Source organism: Orussus abietinus, unplaced genomic scaffold, assembly GCF_000612105.2.
Source record: "Orussus abietinus isolate OABI.00-Male unplaced genomic scaffold, Oabi_2.0 scaffold104, whole genome shotgun sequence".
In the NCBI taxonomy this organism is placed as follows: domain Eukaryota; kingdom Metazoa; phylum Arthropoda; class Insecta; order Hymenoptera; family Orussidae; genus Orussus; species Orussus abietinus.
This window is the reverse complement of record NW_019394277.1, coordinates 25,187-47,269: the sequence shown is the minus strand read 5'-3', so window position 1 is coordinate 47,269 and position 22,083 is coordinate 25,187. Positions and strand designations below refer to the sequence as shown.

The 22,083-nt window shown below is 41.1% G+C and overlaps 2 protein-coding genes and 1 long non-coding RNA gene across 8 annotated transcripts in view; 2 read left to right on the top strand and 1 right to left on the bottom strand.

Moving 5' to 3' along the window:
• Positions 1 to 876: 876 nt before the first annotated feature.
• LOC105699647 (sodium/potassium-transporting ATPase subunit beta-1) lies at positions 877 to 4,643 on the bottom strand. Of its 3 annotated transcripts, none has more exons than XM_023434912.1 (6): positions 3,264 to 4,643; positions 2,762 to 2,881; positions 2,473 to 2,645; positions 2,066 to 2,411; positions 1,769 to 1,876; positions 877 to 1,240 (listed from the first exon to the last, which is right to left on the bottom strand). In XM_023434912.1, the coding sequence occupies exons 1-6, from the start codon at positions 3,397 to 3,399 to the stop codon at positions 1,233 to 1,235; spliced, it is 891 nt and encodes a 296-aa protein (XP_023290680.1). In that variant the 5' UTR covers positions 3,400 to 4,643; the 3' UTR covers positions 877 to 1,232. The 3 variants fall into 3 exon arrangements, with proteins under 3 accessions (XP_023290680.1, XP_012280218.1, XP_023290679.1); XM_012424795.2 differs by lacking the exon at positions 877 to 1,240 and having other exon boundaries at positions 1,700 to 1,876; positions 2,066 to 2,231; positions 2,316 to 2,411; XM_023434911.1 differs by lacking the exon at positions 877 to 1,240 and having other exon boundaries at positions 1,700 to 1,876.
• On the top strand, positions 1,623 to 2,438 carry LOC111674428. Its single transcript, XR_002762445.1, has 4 exons — positions 1,623 to 1,707; positions 1,811 to 1,893; positions 2,083 to 2,260; positions 2,327 to 2,438. It is a non-coding gene; the product is annotated as an uncharacterized LOC111674428 (long non-coding RNA).
• A 902-nt stretch (positions 4,644 to 5,545) lies between the features above and the next one.
• Positions 5,546 to 22,083, top strand: part of LOC105699598 (TBC1 domain family member 24) — a 30,989-nt gene continuing 14,451 nt past the window's right edge. The window contains exons 1-9 of one of the 4 annotated variants that reach the window (XM_012424760.2): positions 5,546 to 5,599; positions 5,828 to 6,682; positions 10,661 to 11,119; positions 16,609 to 16,797; positions 17,355 to 17,479; positions 17,628 to 17,774; positions 17,875 to 18,009; positions 18,668 to 18,886; positions 20,505 to 20,534. In XM_012424760.2, the coding sequence (XP_012280183.1) occupies positions 10,750 to 11,119; positions 16,609 to 16,797; positions 17,355 to 17,479; positions 17,628 to 17,774; positions 17,875 to 18,009; positions 18,668 to 18,886; positions 20,505 to 20,534 (1,215 nt within the window). In that variant the 5' untranslated portion in view covers positions 5,546 to 5,599; positions 5,828 to 6,682; positions 10,661 to 10,749. Of the gene's footprint in view, positions 5,600 to 5,827; positions 6,683 to 6,705; positions 7,175 to 10,660; positions 11,120 to 16,608; positions 16,798 to 17,354; positions 17,480 to 17,627; positions 17,775 to 17,874; positions 18,010 to 18,667; positions 18,887 to 20,504; positions 20,535 to 22,083 lie in introns of those variants that run through there. The other 3 variants (XM_023434909.1, XM_012424743.2, XM_023434910.1) reach the window with 3 other exon arrangements.

Sequence of the window (22,083 nt, the reverse complement as noted above, 5' to 3'; positions counted from 1 at the left end):
CACCGATTGGATGAAACTAGAAAAGAATATCGTTAAAAGAAACCGAAAGATAGTGAACGGTTCTTACTTCATACATTTTTTTATCGGAATTTTTATTTTAAACCGTACGCGGGATACTTGACGTATTTTTGATCTACAAACGCTCCTCAGGAACCGATTAATTCATAAAGGAGAGAAATACCTGTATAACGATTTTCAATTAGCAGGTGAACTTTTCAAACTGCCGTTAATTTAAATCTAATAATTTTGTTACACATTGATATCCAGATGCGGATGAAACTAGAAAAGTTTATCGTTACGAGGTCCATACCGCGTGGGTCATATTTCGCTCCAAATATATTAACGCGCTGAATAAAGATTTAACGACTAACTTCCGCTTTCTTCACCTTCGAACGAATTCATACGAATTATTGTACTCGGAGTGTCATGACACGATAACCTACGTACTGACGTTACGAAGGGGCCAAAAGATTGACTGCGATCTCATCGCAGGTTTCCTGTTTATTTCACGTCCGCTCCGTTTCTGCGATTAAAAATTTGTCCCTTTAGCTTATTCGCGTGCTATCAATATTATTAACTCATATTTTGTATTTACTTTCACTATATCTCGCAGGAGCATATAACGCATAATAAATCGATTAACATCCAATTTTTATATCTATCCCAACAATTATATTTAATAGTGCACATCTCTCATGGAATTTCTAATAATTGACATAATAAAAGAACAGTACCACGGCGAATGAATAACAATTCGAGTGAAACTAATCTCACGTTATTATAGCTAAACATAAATTCATTAACTCCTAGAAATTATATGGATGGCTTCTAGATTTTTTTAAATTCAAATACAATTTGTTTTACAGAACTTTGCGGCCAAAGAATCACGAAATGCGACTGCTTGGAATAGAATTTGATGACAATTGTCAAAATTCTGACCACGTGGTGACGTTGCGAAAGCTGATCGCGTACAAAGAAATTCTCGTATTTTTGGAACGTGACTAATTGAAGCAGAAGTAATGTGGTTGGCTTCTTTTATTGTGGCCTGCTGTACCGCTGGCTGCTTACGTTCTTCACTCTGATATCCACTCATGAGATGAGAACATGTAGATGAAACAATCTCGGTCGATAAAGCTGCATTTCCTGCTGCCGAAAGTGTTCAGCTTCCTATATAAAGCTGCAGAGTGTGCCACTAAGCAAGAGTCCTGATAAGTCGGTAACTCTTATCGGCATTATACACCTGAAGAATGAAATGCATTTATTAATATAAATTTATAGAAAATATAAATACAGCGAACTTAGAACCATCAAAGACAAATTACTTTGTACCAATTAGGTGGTTATTTGCAATTATTCGGTAAGGATAACGTTACGAAACGAGCGCGTGAATAAATTTTCATGATCTAGGTAATCTATTCTAGCAAATCTTGAAAAAATTAATCTTTGATGCTTCCGATCATAAAATGATAAATTGGAGCTTCTTATCATTCGCTTTTAGCAAGGTTAATAAGAGTTAGTTACGTTGGAAGATCGCAGAACTTGGTGATTGAAATTGTCGTAACTGGCAGTAAGGAAAGATTGAATATGGATCCGAGACGAATTCATGTGATAAGAGAACGGTGATTATCAGATTCTTTTGAGCAATTACAACGCCTCCAGTCGTTTCGTCACATTGATGGGATTGTCTGACAACGTACGGATTAAAAGGTAACTGACGTAAGTGATGCTATCAGATGATCGTATCCATTATGGGATTATTAGAGTTTACCTTTAATCTCGCTCTTCTCGACTATGATCTGGAAATCCAAAGCGTTTTCCTTGCTCGAATCAATGTTCTTCGCCCACGCGGTACATTCGACCGTAACGAGTTTGTTAGCTGAAAAACATGAAAAGGTATTTATAATATATTTCTAATAAATCATATAACAAATCTGGCTCAGTCTATTTGGTAATATTTTCAAATAGTGATTTCAACACTTATAATGGATTATTTTTCTTGGGTTCTAGGTGAATCTATTTGCTTAAAATGTGATAAATAAAAACGGTTCAGTTTATTTTAACTCACCGGTTATGTTTTTGAAGTGCAACGCAACAATTGGGGTGAGATACCCAATTTGTCCACGAAATGGGAAATAGTCTACGGAAAATCCGGGGTAGGGAAGGTACTCGATTTCGCCCAAATTGTCATTATCAAAACCATGTGCACCAGTACAGGAAATCCAAAGATACCCCTGTTCGAAATTAATGCATGAATAAACAGGTAATATTTTTGCCGATTCTCTATTTTTATCCAGTTGTATAAAAATAATATTCACCTTTTTTACAGATTTTATAAGTCTTTGTAAATCATGAGGCATATCAGGAGGTAAGGAAGAATTTTGATTGTAGTATTGCGGAATCCACTCAAAGACCTATAGTAAAGTGAATGTTTATGAGAACTATCGTCACTAGTTTAACATTATCGATAATTACCTTATTATATCTAAGAAAAATACATGGATGGTAGGGGCTGTCATAACCGTAAGGCGATTTTCCACAAACTCCAAGTTTTTTCGTATCGAAAAAGCATGCCTTCTCATCGATGATTTTCCGTGATTCTCCCTCTACACAATTCGAACTATACTGGGAAACATTTTTATTATAGTCTGAAAAGTTAATGGTACAAGGAATTAAATATTGAAATGAAATTAATTTCTCTCGAGTCTGATGGTAATTGTTTCATTTTTATTTTATGGTAATAGAGGTTTTGAAAAGTTTATACCTTTTAGAACGTTATCCAATCTCTGAATGTACAGTTCAGGGTTGCCTTTACCTTTGGATGTGCTGATCCAGATAATTGGAGATGTTGTCGGCGTCAGGACATTAGGTTGAAATCCTAAACCTGAGCATACATTTTCGCTTACTTCCGCATTAATTGGTACGCAATCGTCAACATTCCGATATTACACTCGTTTTAAGAATTCCATTCCGTAATGCTTTATGAGAAAATATTGCTTCCGTGGCGACGATATAAATGGTTATAGATATCAACTTACAAAGGACTATTTTTACATAACGTCATTTACCAATAACGTGATATCGCCTTTCAGTGTCTCAATAAAACTGCATATAATTTATTTAGAATGTAATAACAGTCGAATTCATATTTATTTACAGAGGGCCACAAAAAGCAAGACTTTTCCTATTCTTATTGAAATTGCTTTTTTAATTTAATACATTCTTCTTTTCAATGAACCATTTGTTATTGTATTATAAATGTATACCTGGACTACTTCTTCCAGCCGAAGTTATAATTGGGAAGGATTTGAGAACTCCTGCCGACATTCCATAATATTGCACGTACGGCTTATCAAGCGGAGATAAATACAGCAATGTTACACACATCTTTATGGCCCACATACAGGCGAGCGTCCCGAAGAAGAATGTGTAAAAAATTGTGACCTGAACTGCAGGAATACAAGTAATTATTATAAAAACATAATTTGGCGAGCTGAATTACAGGAATACAAGTAATTATCACATAAGCATAATTTGGAAATTTTTCCGTAAAAGTAGATTTTTTCGCTTTTGGCACTTCTTACGCCATTCTTGGGCGGTTCTGTCAAGGAAGGCTCTCCTGTCACCGTCCCAAACGAAGCGACGAAAATTCCCGATACATCCTAAATCCTCCTGCGGTCGTCGACTCTCATAGTACAAGTCGTCATGCAAAATCATTTTGACATTGACAGCTGATATTTTCAAAGGAGAGGTCAGAGAAAAAAGTGTGCTCAATCGTGCGTGTAACCTAGTTGTGACTTTTTAACGTACATAAGGGACGTCACCTCTTTGTGCCAACCTTACACCTAATAATCGTAATTTACTACACTTTTTATATCATGTACAATGTGTACATTATTTCCAGTTTACACGGGTCGTTATAACGGGCGGAGGACACTGGAATATACCACCATTATATACACTACAATATTTATCATATACGTTTTCATGATTCATTTACTCGATAACCTGGAATTCTTTTGGTAGAAAAAACGGAACAGGTAGATATAAGGTTGATGATTAATTTTCCACGTATATGATACTCATCGAGTAAATATTTGGTGGAAATGTTTCCCCGAATCGCACGCATTGCCAATTCACAAGACGAGTTGCTTGAAAATTTAGGGGTCGGTAGAAGAGCGCTATACATCTACTATCATGGAATACTAATGTGCCAAAAAGTGTCATCCTCATAAAACGTGGAATTCGTGGTGTGTCATCGCGAATGCATGTACATACATCGGGTATATATTATATATACACACGTTACATGCATTTATATATACATTATACTTGTCGCAGCTGGCATCAAGAAGCATTCTTGTCGGCGTAACGCGAAGGAGTAAATATACGGTTATACGTTTACTCGGTATCAATCATTCAATGGGTCAGTAAGTACGCTCTCGACAATATCTGCCATATCAATTTGTTACGAGAAATCAAAGCTATAATCGCTCGATACATCTTTGATAGTAATGTGAGATTTGATTTATGGACCGACTTATTACAATACAAATAGGGGAGTAAATTTTGTGATCGCGTGTTGCAGATAAATTATTATTCAAAGCGGTAAATGTCCCTTTGCTGATGTATGTGCGTACATATATGCATAAATATATACATACTATGTTAACGAAATATTAATTTATCGTAAAACATAGTGCAGTCATAAATTATGTCATGAAAGGAATTCTCATTCCCAAGCTGCGGATATGTAATTACATAGTTTTGCGCGGATGTTGTATAAAACATTCTCCAGGTCGATAAGAGTGTTCCTGGCGAACGTATCTGACATGTTAATTTGTCATGCTTCACATCAGCTTCGTTTTTATTCTATGTATCATTCGTAGTAATGGGAGGAGTACTTCAAAATAGGTTTATTCTCAGTTTCAGCGATAGTTCCATTAACGCGATCTCAAGAGAAAGATCCTCAAATCTGTAATAAAATCCGCAGTTGTTAAATGTCTTAAAAATTGTTTAAACAATTAACTCGCCATGAAATCATTCTGAAAGTTGAGTTAATCGAGGAAAAAGAAATTCCGAAGGACATCTGACTTCGACAAATTTCCCGATTAAACAAGGGTAAGTATGCAGTTTCGCGAATTTCCATTAGGTCTTAAATATAGTTAATATAAAATATAATTTAATGTGGTTCCACAAATTAAGTAAAGGCTGGTGCTTAATTTGATTCGAAAGAGGTGATTGGTCGAAACTGAAAAAATAAGAAAGAACAAAGCCGTGACTCCTGGCCAATATCATTGACTTGCAACCGCGCCATAAGATACGCCGTGTTTTGAAATTCCGGAAAGCGACCAGATCTACTCTTTACATAAATCTCCAAGATCCCAGGTGTATACATGTACAGGACTTTTGTCTAATTCGTCTCCTCCATGCTTTCGTAATCATCCCGCGTTTCGCCTCTTTCCACATATTTATGTTTACGAGATACGGTTTTGGAACGGCGCCAGTTTAGCTTTCAGTCCGACACCGGATTGAAGATCCGAGGTGGCACGATTCCGCGTTTCGATCATCAGTACGGTGCAATCTTCACTTGAAATAAATGGTAATCAAATATCACAGCTTGCAAATGCCTTTGGTGTATTTTTGTAACATAATCACGTGTCGAATTAAATTCAAAACGACAGCGTTAGCGCGGATTAATGCGCACCTAACTCGAGCGATAACAGCAACATCGAGAAGTTCCCTGCATTATCGATTCTAAAACCTACCCTCGCAATATTCGCACAAATTTCACGGTCTCCTTAAACATCCAATATTCAACCACTTCCAGGTTTAAGAAGAAACCGCATAAAAATAAGGGTCACCTGTCAAAATTCCTGTATTTCACAAATGACACAATACCGACGAAACAAACGGAGATAAATCTTAATACGTTATCATCTCTGTAAATTCTGAGGACCCTGACGCCATCTTGCATCCGGAGAGGTAACTATCATTAAAACCGATCGGAATCCCTATTTTTCGCACACCAATGGGTGGATGACTTCCTTGAAATAATTTGCAGTTGCACTAGTTCTCCGAACTTAAAATCATTCAATGCATCCCCGAATTTCCCCGCTGTGGAACTTGTAAAATATAGAACATATTTCCAAGTAGATGCATATATTTTCCACTCGCAGGGTTAGGTTCGTTCCTCGCTGTAGAAGTATAAAACCGCGGAGAACCTCAGGGGACGATCAGTGCGCCTGCGTGCGTCGAGCCGGTACATCAGGGCGGGTGAGCAGGAAATCCTCGATAGAGCCTCCAGAGCGCACCACTGGCGCGGAGGTCGTACGAAAGCGGCCGTGCCGCTCTGGGGCCTCGGCTGTGCGCCAAGATCTGCGGCGGAGCTCGGTCTGTGTTTGTCTCGCGATTCGGCGCGCTCGCTCGTGCAGGGGTTCCCACCAGCTCCTCGGGTGTGCGATATATCCTGGGTTTTCCGGTGTCCATCGTCGCGATCTCGGTCGGCACGACCGCGGCGGGGGTCTGCGTCTCGACGTGCCGCGCGTTCGGCCAGGTCCAGTAATGCGTGTCAGTGGTGGCAGTGGCGAGCACTCGGGTTGTCTGCGGCGCAGCCGAGCCGCGGGACGTCGCCGAGGCTGTGGGAAATCGAAGTAGCTCCTCGGAGTCCGAGATTACGAGAGCGGTGAGTGCGCGAGTGCTGCCCCGAGGGTCGGAGCCGCTGCGTTCCCGGAGGGAAGTCGTCCGGGTGGTCGCGTCGCGACCGCCTCCGGCCCCAACGGACGTCTTCCTCCCCGGACGCGAAGGTCGGCGGGAGGTCCGGAGAACGCCCCGTGTGCCGGCGACACGCCGACCGGCCTCGAGGAAAGGCCGTTTCCCGGGCACGTATTAATATCGATCAGGGCCTCGCACGGAGAAGCGGCGGAGGCGGCAGCGGAGGCGGCGGTGGTTCCGGACCGGGAGGCGCTTCCGAGAGTTCCAGGCTCCGCCCTGTCAATTTTGCCTCGTTAATCGCGAAACCGCGATTTCATCCGCATTAACGCCAATGTCAGCGGCACGCACGAGAGCGGCCGAGCGACTTGGAGGATGCGAGACCGGCCAAGGAACTTGCGAGCGCCGTGGCTTTAACGAAGAGCCTCGTCGACGGAGTCTTCCCGGTTACTGGAGATAGCGGAGGGTGGGAAGCTTCTATTGACGGGCTTTTCAAAACTTTCTTTGTTTATCGTTCGGTTTTCTGTGGGGCTAGATATTTTGACTCGGACTCATACCTCATTGTTAGTATTAAATATTGTCTTTGTCCTATTCGTGGATTTCATATAAATGGCGCTTTTTAATACTAAAAATCAGGCTCGATATGGATATTTGCATTTATCGCTGAGGAGAGTGGATTAGCTTGCGACTGTTCAACCGGCATGGATTTAATTCAGGGGGATTGTCCCGTCGAATGTAAAAAAGAATCACTGGAGTCGAGCCATTTAGGGAGTAACGTTGGCACGACCAATTTGCGAAATGTACTGCGTATGGGTGGTTTTACTTTTAAATCGTTCCTTGTGGCTGTTAGTTTTTTGGGATGTACTTGCTCAGGTGTTCCTGGTGACTAAATCATTTTTTATGAAACGGGGCGTTCGGGAATCGAGACCTAGTTTCTAAATTAGAGAGAACGGCGGTGAGATTCTATTGCAGGGTTTGTATCTTGGAATTTAAGTAGCAGGGTGTTAAATCATTGTTCTTTCTTCTCTGTTTATTTTGCGATTAACTTGAGCGAATCCGATCGCACAATAATTCTGTGAGATCGCAGATGCTGCAGGGATGCAACTAAAATTGGAACACCGATATCGTACAAGATACAATTATAAATAGAGTTAATGCAGATCCGAGAGCGTGCAATTTGCTGACACGGAAGGTGTGATTCGCAAAAAAGTTAGGCAAATACCTTTGGCACGTCAATTAAGGAGTTCCGAATAACAGGGACAAATATAACGGAGAGATATACCTCATTGAAATAGCTGCTTAGCGCGAAAAAATACTTTGCCGTAACGCGTATATAGAGGATCATGTGATTTGGAATAATGCCACCAGTGCACCTAACCGCTCGTAATGCAGGAAAGGCTCTGCATTTGTTTAGTGTCAAAGCAAAGTGCCACTTTTTATAGCGCAGCATCTTCCCATGGTTTCAATTCAAGTCTTTAATTCACTCCTATGCCATTGAAGCGAGAAAAATCCATTGCCAATATTATTAGAAATCTTTAAGCAACATAGCCACTTTTATGCCTTTACCTTTGCACGGTTATATTTATACCGTCAAGTGGTTTGAGAGGTTCCAAGCTGTAATAATATTTATCTATAGTAGCGAGTAGAAATCTGTACCTCCTACCATACTCCTCTCTGACGAGTCATGAAAAATCTCTCCACAGCTATGAGCAATGGAACTAGGTGCCCATAAGTGTAAACAAATTAGTCCTTAACTCTAGATTTATGGAACCCGTCAATTTGATAGATTTTGAATGTCACAAACAAAATTACAAATACTATTATCATCTATTTCTAGTAATTTTTCTTTGTTTTTATTATTGGAGTGATATGAACATACATCCAAACTAAATTTATAAGTTAATAGGGTATCGTTAAGTTATTTCTAAATTATATAAACCTTGTTTTATTTGGCGAAATGTCAGTAAACCTAGTGTTAAAATAATGAAGAATCTATGCGATGCGTATGCTTATGTTAAATTGGAATGACATCCCAGTTAATGGAATTTTATGTCGGTGCTGTCATAGAAATTGCATCGAGACCAATGAGTAATTCTTGACTGGGAGTGCTCGGTCCTCCCTCGACGCGTTTCTATCTTGAGAATGTTCGCAATAAATACCGAGGGTCTGCATGCTCGGTTGATAAGAGCCGTAAGGTATCTGCGATCGAACTCATTCCTTTTTACCAAGACACTAAATATAATGCGATTACTCTTGCGCTGGCGAGATTACACGGCCGTTCCCTGATAACGCCGCTGCATCTGGCGGCATATTATTAGTAACGTATTAGCTGTGTTTTCGCCCTCTACTCTTTATCGCGAGCTCGTCTACTATTATAGCGAGCGGCGCATCCACCTTGTGTACCCTGTGTCGACGATAAGGCAGAAGTCAATGTCTTCTTCCCCGGCGATTCCGATCGAGTCCACCTACTTTTTCCTACGAGTTTATTTCGATTAAATACCATCGACCGACCGACCGCCTCCTTCAATTGAATAGGTTGTTTCACCATTACGACTCTTGTAGTAGTCGATCGCTATCCGATATGTCTTGCGGTCGATAGGAATCTATCAATCTCGGCACGTGATATCGACCACCTTTAACGGAGATAACGTATCGGGCGTGATGGCTCTCGTTACCTCATCCGAATAACTGCTTTTCGAATAACGTAACATCTTCCTCCCGTGTAGACCGATTTTCTTAACCTCTTCCTTGCCTAAGGAGAACGTAAATTAATTACACTGATCGGAAGATTTCATCCTTACGAGTCTTGTTACAAATATGACGGACATGGGTCAAGACTACAAATTAATTGGCTCTGGACGACCGTTCGTAAATCGAGAATTCGTAAAATTTTGTACGTCCATTGTTTAAAATAAAGATTTAAAAGGAAAAATCGTAACGGCGTGGACTATGCGTGGATGCATTATTTGGACGTACACTTGGGGGTCCTTTTAAAGATTTCATCCTTTTTAAACTCGAATAATCTCTTTATTTTCTTCTTTATTAATTTTGATGAAATCTTAAATATAGCATATTGATGTCGTATGGTTCTGTTTCTTGACAAAATGACATCATTCTGACATCATTTTGGATATCATGCTGGAGAGGAAAGGTTATATCGTCCGATTGGCATGAAGTTCAGAACGCGGATGGATAAGTTTTAAACAAAAGCATAAAGTGGAAACCGTAGTCTTGTTCAAAATGGTCGTAGGTAATTTTAGACTCATTCAGTGAAATCCTACTCGTGAAATTCTAATCACGACCGGTGTATCACTTTAAAGTGATGTAACATCGTGATGTCAAAATGACGTCAGTATGATATCATTTTGTCAGGAATAATAATATGACGCCAATGTGCATATTTAAAAATTTCATCAACATCGGCTGAAAAATAGTAAGTTGTTCGAGTTCAAAAAGGGAATCTTAAAAAAGACATTCTGTACGTCGTACTGACGTATTTATCGCACATTCGTAATCTCTACTCTGAAAGAAATTCGGGCGGTAATTCGCTTCAAATGTACTTGGCGCGTAGTTCGATCGAGTTCCTTGATGTTTACCGCCGTATGATCCAGTTCTATTAATAACGAGTAAAACTATGTTTACTTATGATTCGTAGCTTTTGTTCTACAAGTCGAGACTGACGTACTCTACCAAATAGTAATATTAAACTTTTTCGGTAATATTTAATTTCAGATCGTTGCTCGATAATGCGTTACCGAAAGAAAAAAAATCTGCAAAATCCATCTCCTTTTCAGTGAAGGGAAAAGTGTCGATTAAAGGGATTTCTGCGGGAATTAGTTAATATGAATTAATATAGCATAGCGTAAGACGTGTTTAGATTGCCGCAAGTAATTAATTTCGCCTAGATATTAAAATTGTCGAGTAACGCGTTCTTCTTCGGTGTCTGTTGCAGATGAAAATTGAGACTTTGCAGGACATGACATAAAGGGGCTCCCAGCGGGATGGCGATCGCAGGAGGGTCGGGGCCGTAGCTCTCTTGCCATGTTACTAACGCGGACCCCCTCGCCCTCGAAGACTCCGCCGAAGATGTTGTCGTCGGTGCTCGAGGAGGAGGCCACCGTGGACATCGACGAGGTGTTCCCGCCCCACGTCGACACCTCAAACATCGTCGTCCAGCCCGAGTCGCCGACCAGCAAGAAGCAGGTCCTGAAGACGTTCAACGAGGTGAACGCGCTCCTGCAGGCAGGACGGAAGCGGGAGGCCAAGCTAATCATCCGCGAGAATGCCTGGCCTCTTAACAACGGCATCAGGGCGCAGCTCTGGCCCGCCCTCTGCGACCAGCACGCTCCTGGCAAGAGCATGCTCGACGGCTTCTACTGGGACATGGTCAATCAGGTCTTCGGGACGACAGGTATCGTCTTGTCTTTCGAGTTCCCTAAGCTTTTTCTACCTTCCGCAGATATTTCTACAGGTTTCCGCAGCAACCGGGAGTCTGGCGAAACGTTCCGCACTCCACCAAAGACGGGGGACGTGATTTGCCCCTCTCTCTACTGGGGGCTCTTTTAGAGCATTTTTTAATCATTTTCGTGAATCGGTAGTTTCCACCTTTATGAATTATTTGGCTACCGGCGATCGTTCGTAAATGGAGAACTAGTAAAGTTTGCTGCGCACGATTTAAAATGAAAATATTTATTAAAGAGATATCCGTAAAGTGAGAATCACATGTACAGGTAGTTCGCGCCTTTGCGAATTAATTGGCTACTGGCGACCGATCACGAATAAAGAATTCGTGAGGTTCGAGGCGCATGATTTAGAATAAAAATACCTTTCAAAGAAACCCGTAATGGGGGGGGCCATCTGTACAAGTTGGCACCCTTACAAATTAATTGGCGACCGGCGGCCGATCGAAAAAGGAGAATTCGTAATGTTCGCAGTACACGATTGAAAATAAAAATACCTGTTAAAAAAATCCGTAATCTCATATTTATTTTTTGAGAGTTCTTTGACCTTTTATGATAGATACCACGAGGAATCAATTATTTTTAACGACGACTCGGTCTTCGCTGCATAAAACGCAGCTCGTATATTTTTATATGTCGTTTTTTAAATAAGAAGTTATTATTTAAACATTATGAATTATAAAAGTCGGATAACGATTCAAGAATCAGTAGAAAATAGGTATTATGCACGAAATTTTGTATGAAGATGACGTTAATACGTGTCCTTTTTTAATTAAAAAAAAAAAAGTACCGATTTAAAAGATTAGAGCCAAAACTATCGATGTAGTTTTTGTAACTGGTGAGAGAATTTCAAACAGCAATGCTATAGTATGATTTGTTAAAATTCGATAGATTGGGAGGTCCGATTACCTCTGTACCGCGGAAATGCAATTTTGGGGGAGCGAAGAGTATACCGAGGGTATTGATGCATCCATGACGAGCTCCTTGAAGTTATGCGCGCTATGGTATTATTTTTAGTAAATTGTTCAGGAGGTGGGGGGCGAAATTCCGCGAAGGCCCGGTTTGCTCGACTTTTTGGTTAAATTGTAGGCCAACCAAGCCGATGCGTTATCCGAACTCAATGTACATCCTTAAGATCGACCAGCTGATGGAGATCAGCTGTTTTCTGCGAGATCAGCTGATTACGAGTCGGGGGAATGCAATGATGCTCGTCGGTACACTTAAGATTTAACGCGGGCAATTTCAAGATCACTTTCCATCGAAATGAAATTCAAGCTGAAACCACTCTAAATAGGATTGGATAATCGCAATACTATTATTAGGTTAAATAATTCTTCGTGAATTTGTTATGCACGTTCTGCAGTTTGCGCGCATCTGCGGATTCGAAGTGAAAATTAAAATTTGAATCGCTTTCCACCAAAATGAAAATCCAGTTAAAATTAGTCTAAATAGGATTGGAAAACAATCCAATGGTTACGTAATATTTCAGCGCGATTTTGTCATGCATGTTCGGCAGTCTTCGCCCGTCTACGTACTCGAAGTGAAAATTAAAGCACGTTCCGGGAATTATTTTTCATAATTTACCTCCACGAGGCTCCCTTTGTACAGGTGCACCTAGGTCGCCTCTAGTGTCGGCATTTTCACCTCTAGGTGGAACATGAATTAATCAATAAAGGTGAATTCGCCCATCTAGTGGAAGAGGCGAATGAAAACCGGGTCGATTTTCCCGAGGGTGGAAATATCTGGTCTGGCCGAGTTTAGCACTCGGTCAAGTGGAGCTCATTTTTTATTTGGTTCACCCTGGATTTTAAACCCCCCTATTCCCCTCGTGCACCCGGTAGCGAAGGTCGAGTGTAGAGTTCCTACGCCGTCGTGCGACCCTTGTAAATTTATTTACTATACTTCAAAGTGGAGGAGAAATTCAATTCATTCCCTCGTAAAATTTTCTTCCCGCGATTTTAGAATTTCAAATTTTCCCGCATGTCGGGAAATTCAAAATATTTCCGGAAATGTATGTAGGCTATTCTTGTGGAAGATTTTTTCCGGGAAGAGTGCAGATTCTCGAGAGTCCAATTCGGAATTGTGGAACGTTAAAATGTGGAAGAGCTTTGATGACATTTCACGGCTGGGCTTTAGAACAGGCTCGAACAACTGGGAGGCAATCGGATTGAACAATGCCGAGCAAAGAAGGTTTTCTACGTCGCGCCGGGTCTCATTTACAAGTTCACCTAGTCAGCTGTTCTTCGTTCCCACGAAAGGAAAGGCGCGAAGAGGCTCGAACAGTGTAGTACCTAATCGCACTTTTTAAGTGTGACTTCTTATGTCACGGTAGTCATGTATATATTTGCATGTTAAGGGGAGGAGACTGATGTAATAGATTGAAAAAATGGATTTTCTCTGCTTAACAAATCAATACTAGCACCTATAAGATAGGAGGAATATAATTGTAACATTTGTTTTTTGGTAAATACTTGTTATGCTACAACGAAGATGCGCCTTGATTCCTGCTTGTTAAAAATACATTTTGCATCGGGAACGACTTTTATTAATCGTTAAAATATACGGAAGGATTTAGTGAAGGTTTCAAACAGTTGCGGGAACTCCTTTCTTCGTATAAGAAAAGTCATAGTGCCTTGAGAAAATATGGGATGAAATTGAATGTAAGAATTTCTGTAATAACAGCTAATCAGTCATGTCAAGTGGTTGGGAAATCTAGTGTTAAACCTGGACAGATGAGAAATTAGCATAAGTTTTTACGTACCTCCGTCGAACGTGGAAGTGGAAAAGGAAATCACTTCTTCACTTCTGAATTTGACTTCCATCTTCTATTTTTCTGCTCAATAGCCTAACATTTAATCTCTCTCGTTACCGAGTTCCGCAAGACTTGTTGGCACGGAAAGGGAGATTTATTTATATTTTCATTTACCTCGAGATGTTACACGTTCTTACGTTTTGCGCCGAGGCTGAAAGAATTTATATCGCGGGTAAAGGAACCATTTTCATAATGAAATTAGGCCCAGAGTGACTTTTCGAGCCCAAATTTTGAGATACGTGTGTACGAATGTTGAACGCCTTTTAGACCAAGGCGACTCGGTTGTTGAGCAGCCTCGTTGTTTGCCAAATAAACGGCGATTATCGCAAGCCAAAGGTAAACGCCTGGAGATAATTGCACGTGTTAAAAGCCTAGAGAGGCGAATCGCGGATAGGTATTTTCCGATCGACCGGATAACTCGAAGGCAACCTTTTTCCTTACCCGTGAATCTCTCCTCGGGGATTTAAAACGGTGACGCAACTAAGTCGGAAGACTCTCGTTTTAATAAAAACTGCTCGGTGCATTACGCCGACTTCCTAGGGAATATATTCTGATCGTTTACCGATATTTCTCTCCCCAGGGAATTTTTATAATTTATAACTGATTAATATTATCGCACGATTACAGGTGGCGAACGCTCGGAGAATTTTCACAACTGCGAAGTTTAACGCCAAGTATATCAAACCATTTGTTCATCTCTATGAAAATGCCGGGGAACGGTTTATATGGGAAACATGAAACATTCTGATATATAATCGAATGGTAATAATTTAAACTTCCGGCATTAAGTGGAGATTTTCAAATGGAACGCGATATTTTTCATTGCAGCTTCAGATTCTACGTCAAGGAATTAAGTTTCGTTTCAAACAATTTTTATTTTAATGTTATCACTAAGATTCAAATGATCTGGAGAGAGTGACTTATGAATAGGAGAGCTAGCTAGGAAATTATCTATTCGAATTAGAAGTTCAATTTCTCGAATGAAAAATCACGAATCATACTTTCAGGATTATTTCAAGCTTAATGTCCCATTTTTGTTTAGTACCTAAAGTTGAAATTATTATCATTCGATTTGCTTATCAGAATTCTTCGGGTGTTTCGCATAAGCCATTCCCTTCCATTTTAATAAGGGCGGTCGGATTGTCTGGAACAGTTTGTACATATGTATATATATACTTTTTTTTTTATACACACGAATGAATTTTTTTCCCCGAAAACATCGACTCTAAAATCGTCGAGACTTCGGAATTTTTCCATCGCTCGTTTTCCTCACTTTCGGGGAGAAATCTTTCTTTCACTTGAGCTGAAGAGCTCTGACTGTAAATCGTGACTAAGTCGGGAGATTCTTGGCTTGAGAAAAGATGCAGAGTGAACCATGCCATGCATAACGGTTGATTGTCGGGAAAAACTCGTATTAGATGATAGGCGTGAGTAACGGAGGAAATATTCTCGCACGGAAGCTTTTCCTAGCCAAGAGGAAAGAAATCGGAGCTAGACCCTAAGATCGGACAGAGTTTCGCGCCAAATACGTTGCAAGGCACGGCTTAATTCAGACTCTAACTCGACTGAGGCTCTGGCGAGAAAATAGGCGGAATTAACGCCGACTGGAACGAACCTCCGACGTACGATTTGGCGGCTGGTCGTTCCATTTCAGAGGCAATTATTTGTCATTATCGCCGGTTTCGGATTTCACGTGTACCCAGCACGTTGTGCGACTCGCGGTTAATGTTTAACGTTCCTGACGACCTGCGAGATACTCGGCTATTTTTAATGCCTTTGGCTGCGGGAGAGCCGCGCTGATACCTCTCCGCATTTTAAATCGGATCATTAGAATGCGCGTCATCTTAACGCCAATAAAGCCATAAAATTAGCCCGACCGTCGGCTTTGTTGGAATCTATTTAATCGTCGGAAAAGCCTGACGTCGGATACTGCGAGCGTTCATGAAGAAAAACACCGAGGTACGTGGAATATATTTAAAGAACGTGGAAATTTACTCATAATTTCGCGGGGAAAATCTCGGAGATTCTAGGATATTTTTTTCCTTGATGTAGAAATGCATCAGAGAATAATCGTCCCCGCCTTTATACGCTTTGATTTCATTTGATATATTTAAATAGTTAAGAAACCAACAGTTAAAAGAGCCGTTTCCGAAACAGGAAAGTACATGGAATATATTTGAAGTATATGTTCTTGGTCTTGTGATAAATGATCTCTTTTAAATTCCTGAAAATCGACATTTATCTCCTTAATGGTAGAGTACACAATGAAATCATCACATATTAATTTATATTTCACTTTAAATGTCAACGATTAACTGAGAGAATGACGCACCGATGCTACCGCAAACGTTTACGCAAATTGTGATAATACTCAAACACAAATATCAATGTAAATAGTAATTAACTGTAAGAAAGGCGTATTATTTTTCAGAACGGAGCCCTTTCTTAACATGTGCAGTAACGCGCACATATGAAATTCCATGAAATAAACATGAATATTTCCCAAGAGAACGAAATCTCGCAATTTTTATGAATACCTAATATCAAGGGAGGAGAATTGCTTTTTTTACTGCCCCTTAATTGTCGTAGCGCGAGCTTGACTAATTCTCCGGAATCGTTTGTTCCCAGAGCTGCCAGAAAAGTCAATCATGTTACCGCCATTCGTCGATAGCACTCATTGTCTGTCCTACAACTTGACGCGAAAAGGCAGGAGCGTCGCCGACAGAGTCGTGTCCGTCCTCGGATATGCCTGTCCCGACATAACGTACAGCCCGTCCCTGTATCCAATTACGGCGCTGCTGCTTCATTTTATGCCAGGTGAGAAAAACATTAGTTCTTCCCCGAGGCTTGTAGCCAGGAACCAATACTCAAACGCGCGCCTCCACCTCGTGACGACTGCAACGACTTCAAAGCGAGTTAACAACTTTTTGCCAAGACAATTGCATTTCGTACTAGTTCGAAAGGTGAGGTAGGTCAGGCTCGAAAGCTGGCCTTGAAGTTTACAGGTTTTATAACCCGGTGCGATGATAACTGCACCGAAAATAGAAATTCGGCCCTGATGGTTCAATTATCTTATACACCGATGGCGGACATCTTCATTTTATGGGAAGCCGTGGTTTATAAATTTCAGCTCGAGTCTTTTGATTTGCTTTGCAAATGGAGAAATCGAGGTTGTATTTTTCGTGATTTCTCCACTCCACGGAAATCTGAACTGGTGTCTGGCTAATCCTTTTCTTCCGTGTGAAGTTGATGTTAAAGATTGAACGATTGCTGTGGATTGGTTCTTTCGAGTCGAGGTTTTCCTGGTTAGAGATTTGCGAGGGATTCGGGAATTCTGGTTAATGCAGCGACTGTAGATTCTGCCCGTTTTCTAGAGGAGGAGTGCTATCACTGTATGGCCACGTTGGTGGCGGCGAAAGAGAAGATGTTCATCACGCAAACGAAGCTCCTCTACGAAGTCACCTGGAAGACTGTAGAGCAGATCACGAAGAAGCACGTGGTAGGTAGAACGACCTTGCTAATGGTCGGACGTTGTTAACGATCGCGCCCTTCGTCGTGTATTGAGCGAAACGCTCGGCTCATGATCGGCAGCTTCCGCAGCTTAATTGCTGTTAATTGCTGAATCCTCTCGTTTCGCATGATTTAAGAAATCGGCTGCGGTGCACTTGGCGAGGCATTGTTCCGGCTCGAGGGCGGAAAGGATCTACATGGACTGGATCTGGTGGATTCTTCAGCTATTACCATTTCAACATCTAGTCAGAGTTATGGACTGTTTCCTGCACGAAGGCATCAAGGTGAGGCCGGACTCGTGCGCGCGATGCGCGCACATCTACGACCCGTTACGGGAAATGCATTATTCAGTGTCCAGGATCATTGTTTTCTTCGTCCTTACAGGTCTTCTACCGGGTAGCCATGGCTATAGTCTTATTATTCTACAAACATTCGTCGTCGCAAAACTCCGAATGGCTCAACGAAATTTCGAAGAACGGCATCGACGCGGCTCTCTCGAAATTTTGCCGACAGATACCAGTGAGTATGTCCTTGGAAGCTACAAGCGGACTTTTCAGCGGGTATATTCCCCTTTGGAGGTCTGAAAAAACTTAAGGCGATATTAATGTGATATCCGAGGGGTCAATGGATAGAAACTTTTTCGCGAACTGGGTGTATAGGATTGTTAGAAATTTTACCACGTGAATGTGGAGGTCCTAAAGACGGTCCCGATACCCATGGATTACATTTTTACAAACAAGATGTAAGAAATTATAATACGCAAGTTTGAAAGAAACGAAGTTTCACGGGTGTCAGGACCTTCCTTATAGCCTCTATATTCACGTGGTAAAGTTTTGACCGATATGGTGTACCTGGTTTGGAAATAAGTTCTATAAACGAGACCCCTCAGACGCCACTTTCTTATCACCTTAATAACAGATTTAAGGGATTGGTCGGAAAGTGTTTAGATTTCTGCCTTGTAACGGAGTGTGCAAGTTAAAAGCACTTTTGCATTACACCTGTACAGCGGATACACTCCATGTTTTTATGGAACAGGTTTATACATGAAAATATCGATATGTCGAAGGATCGAAAAAATCAGCGGACCGTTCTCGTCCGACGACGGGATTTTTCTTCGAGGTCCAAAGTGGATCCTTTGGTCGAGACTTATGGACGCGCTTGCATTAATGTTTCGCAGGTGACGCCGGCAAAATTTTTACGCACTGCCTTTGGGATACGCGGACTCAGCTCGGCTTACATATCAAGAGTATTTTTACGCACCGAGATGGCTCTCAAGAGTAGAAGTGTACTGACAGGGTCTAAATCTCTCGCTAGGTCACGATCGACGGACAACCTGCCTACGAGTCAATCCCAAGTCAATATTCAAATGATGTCTCACACCCTCACCATAAGAGAGGTAAGTCGTTCTCGTGTACCCTGGGTTATCGAGTTACTTTTATCGGGTAAAATCGACGCAACAAGTAGTTTACGAGGAGTTTAAGTATGACGAGCATCCCTCGCGGTAAATCTGGGGTTTTAGGACGGAAATAGGTAAACGAGAATGCGTCGACGTGTTGTCTTAGGCTGAGGTTCAGGTCAAACAAGGTGGGATTTGGCCCAGTATTTTTATCGGAATTATTCCGCCGACGTAGATGCTAATTCTGCCACTTTGCATTTTGCCGAACGCTCGGGATCTCGCGAGATCGGAATGGCGAATTGAAGCAGTCGAACGGATGTTGAATTCAAGTGTACTACGTATGCAAGTGGTTCGGCATTATTCAAGCAATGTGAATAATTCGAGCCTCTTATAATTGAACCGCTACTGCTGTTTAAGACGCTGATTTATTCGCCCCGCGGCGTAGGTTGAATTACGAATTGTCGGATAGGATTAAAAAAGTCGACGTTTCCGAAGATCAAGTTCGCCTCTGTGCCGTCTAGTCAGCGAAATGATCATTGCCGGCTCGGTATTTGTACCATCGATACCAATAACTTGGTTTTAAGTGTATTGTGCTTGGTGAATTACGGGTACTGGTATTTGGGACATTGATTGTATAAACCGAGGTGGAAAAAAAAAGAATTATCCAAATCCGCTAACGACGTAAATGTTTTATGTATACTTTTATCTATACGTATCCTGGTAGTTTAAGGTGGTATAAACTGTACTAACCATATGTTTCTGGGTGTCTGTCCTTTATTATTATATTAGGGCCGTTTTACATGATCCAATATCGCAAAAAACAGTATTATATTTTTAAAAATTCGAACCTGGCGCGTTTTGTTCCTTTCCATAGATTATAATATTGTCGTTTTCTAGGGCAGTTCTTGTTTGAAAATAAAGTATGAAATGTTCACTGGATGTTGTGTCATGTAAAATGAGTTTCCCGGAAAAAAAAAAAGTATTTTTCGGGCTTGTCGCTAAGGTGGTGAAAACTCCTAGGATTACGTATCCCCCCCCTCCCCCCAGACAATATCTCGAGGTACTCTCGCGTGAATTCCTGGCGTATAATCGCTTCTGGGTCATTTATATAAAATCAATAAAGTGGAGTCGTTGCACCTTATACACGCTATCTCAAGGTGAGCCGAACACCGTTGACAAAGAATCCTACCACGAAAAAGGTATTACCTTTGAAGGCGAATTATGCTCTAAAAAGAGTTAATTCCTTTTTTCCAACCCAGCAGGAAAAAATTACATCGCGCAGAACGACACAACGAGTACGTTTCTTATTTATCAATTACTGCTTCGTAGGATAACGTCCGGCCTTGGCATTCGATTCCCAGGATTAGCCAAAGAGACGGAATTGAGTCGCCTTTTAATCGCGCAATTAATTGTGCGATTTCTCGTTGACGGGGGAGTCTCGTAGTACGGTATCGCGTTTGATAAGCTCCACTAATTGGTCCTCTAATATTTTTTCGAGTGTAGCGATAGACCAGGAGGAAGGGAAAAAGAAAATTAACGTGACGTTTTAGACTCTCCTTAGCGGACATAGAAGAGCCGGCCGAGCGCAAGTTTTTTCAATGATTCACTTTGTTTTCAGAAAGAGTGCGAAGACACGTACAAAGACAGGGTATCGTATGATTATCTTTTTGGAAAATGTGTCGTTATAGTTTCATGTGCTCTGACCTCTGTCCCTGAACTACTACCTACTGTACTCACATGTACTCACTCATTGTTACACTACTGCGTCGGCTTTGTCGCTGTACCATACATCTGCAGCTGCGGCATTTTTTCTTCGAGTGAATTCACCCATTGGAAAAGAAATCGAAACGAAATCTTAGAAGAACGCGCGAAACCGCCAGCAAGCGACAGGACTGTTCGGCTTTCAATGTGATAACGCATTTTTTTATTTTTTTTTTATTTTTTTTCCTTCATCCAATTCGCAGGGCTGATAACTTGCGATCACTCGTCGCCCGATAGAAAATCCCACGTTAGACGATTTCGCCTACTCTCATCGTCTTTCGTTTTAGTAGCGCTTTAGCAGTATGTGCTACTACTTGAGCTACGGCTTCGAAGCCTAATTTTTTTTTCCGACTCCCGTTGAAATTGAAACCCTGATAAGGCAAGGGATGTTTCAATTTTAATGCGAGCCGAGGAAAAAATCGACCGCCATCAACCTCTTGCCCGAGGAGTCTCGAACTAACTCAACGCTTCTGGGGTCTTCTTCTTCTTCTTTTTTTTTTTTTTTTTTTGAAAATGCACATGTCAACCGCAATTCAATGAGGCGGAATAATCCGACTTTAAAGTATGTTTAAGTTTGAAGAGTATGACGGTAGTGATTATAAATTAATGAAAAAATCGGGTGGGTCAATATTGGCTTTTAGCGGTCTAGCGGTACTCGCTTGAATGTCGAATTGAAATTAATCGTGGTACATGTTTATGGGTGGATATGGATCTTTGCACGTGATTTAATATCTCCATCGCGGTACCTTGAAGTAAGAAATTCCTCAAGCGCGAGGAGCTTATTTTCAGGCTTAAAACTGGAATTTTCGCATCAATCAAGTCGCGTGCTCTTAGCGATCTATTCTCAGAAGTTATGGTATCGTTTATGCTGGACGTTCCCTAGATGTGCGAGAGGATGAAAGTGTTAACAGTCTTGCTTCGGTTTGAGATAATTAAGCCGTGCCTGTGTTGAGAAACAATTAACTTTCTGCGCGATGTCTTCTCATTGCCACGTAGGACCATTAGCCTGGATTAACGTTTTCCTGCATTGTTAATCATTTTTTCGCTACGACTGCAGCCATTCCAGAAACCCGAGACCCAGATAAAAACATGATCTGATTTGAGGTGAAGTGAAATTTTGTTTTAAAAGATTATTACATTGGATTCAGAACTGTCTGAAACCTTAGCACATGAATCATAAGTACGTAAAGAGTGTGCAGACACTTTGAAAATTTGATTTTCAGAAAAGATCTGTTTTATTTAGCCTACATCAGTTACACGATATTTGTTCTTATTGGCAACATTAAGTTTCTCGGCGGGTTTCACTTCACCTTAAAAAACAAGAACAGACACGACAGTACACTGAGACACTCTTCGACACGTGAAATCGATATTCAATTTGACCTTTTCTCATACAATGGTCCCTGAAAATGCGAAGTGTAAACACCTTATTCACA

Bases quoted from the DNA above. Each gene is read 5' to 3' on its own strand.
- LOC105699647 (XM_023434911.1), bottom strand. From the start codon at position 3,399: ATGTGGGCCATAAAGATGTGTGTAACATTGCTGTATTTATCTCCGCTT. The intron at 2,412-2,472 runs GTAATTATCGAT...ACTTTACTATAG, and splicing joins TTTTTCTTAGATATAATAAG to GTCTTTGAGTGGATTCCGCA. The intron at 1,877-2,065 runs GTGAGTTAAAAT...CATGTTTTTCAG, and splicing joins GCACTTCAAAAACATAACCG to CTAACAAACTCGTTACGGTC.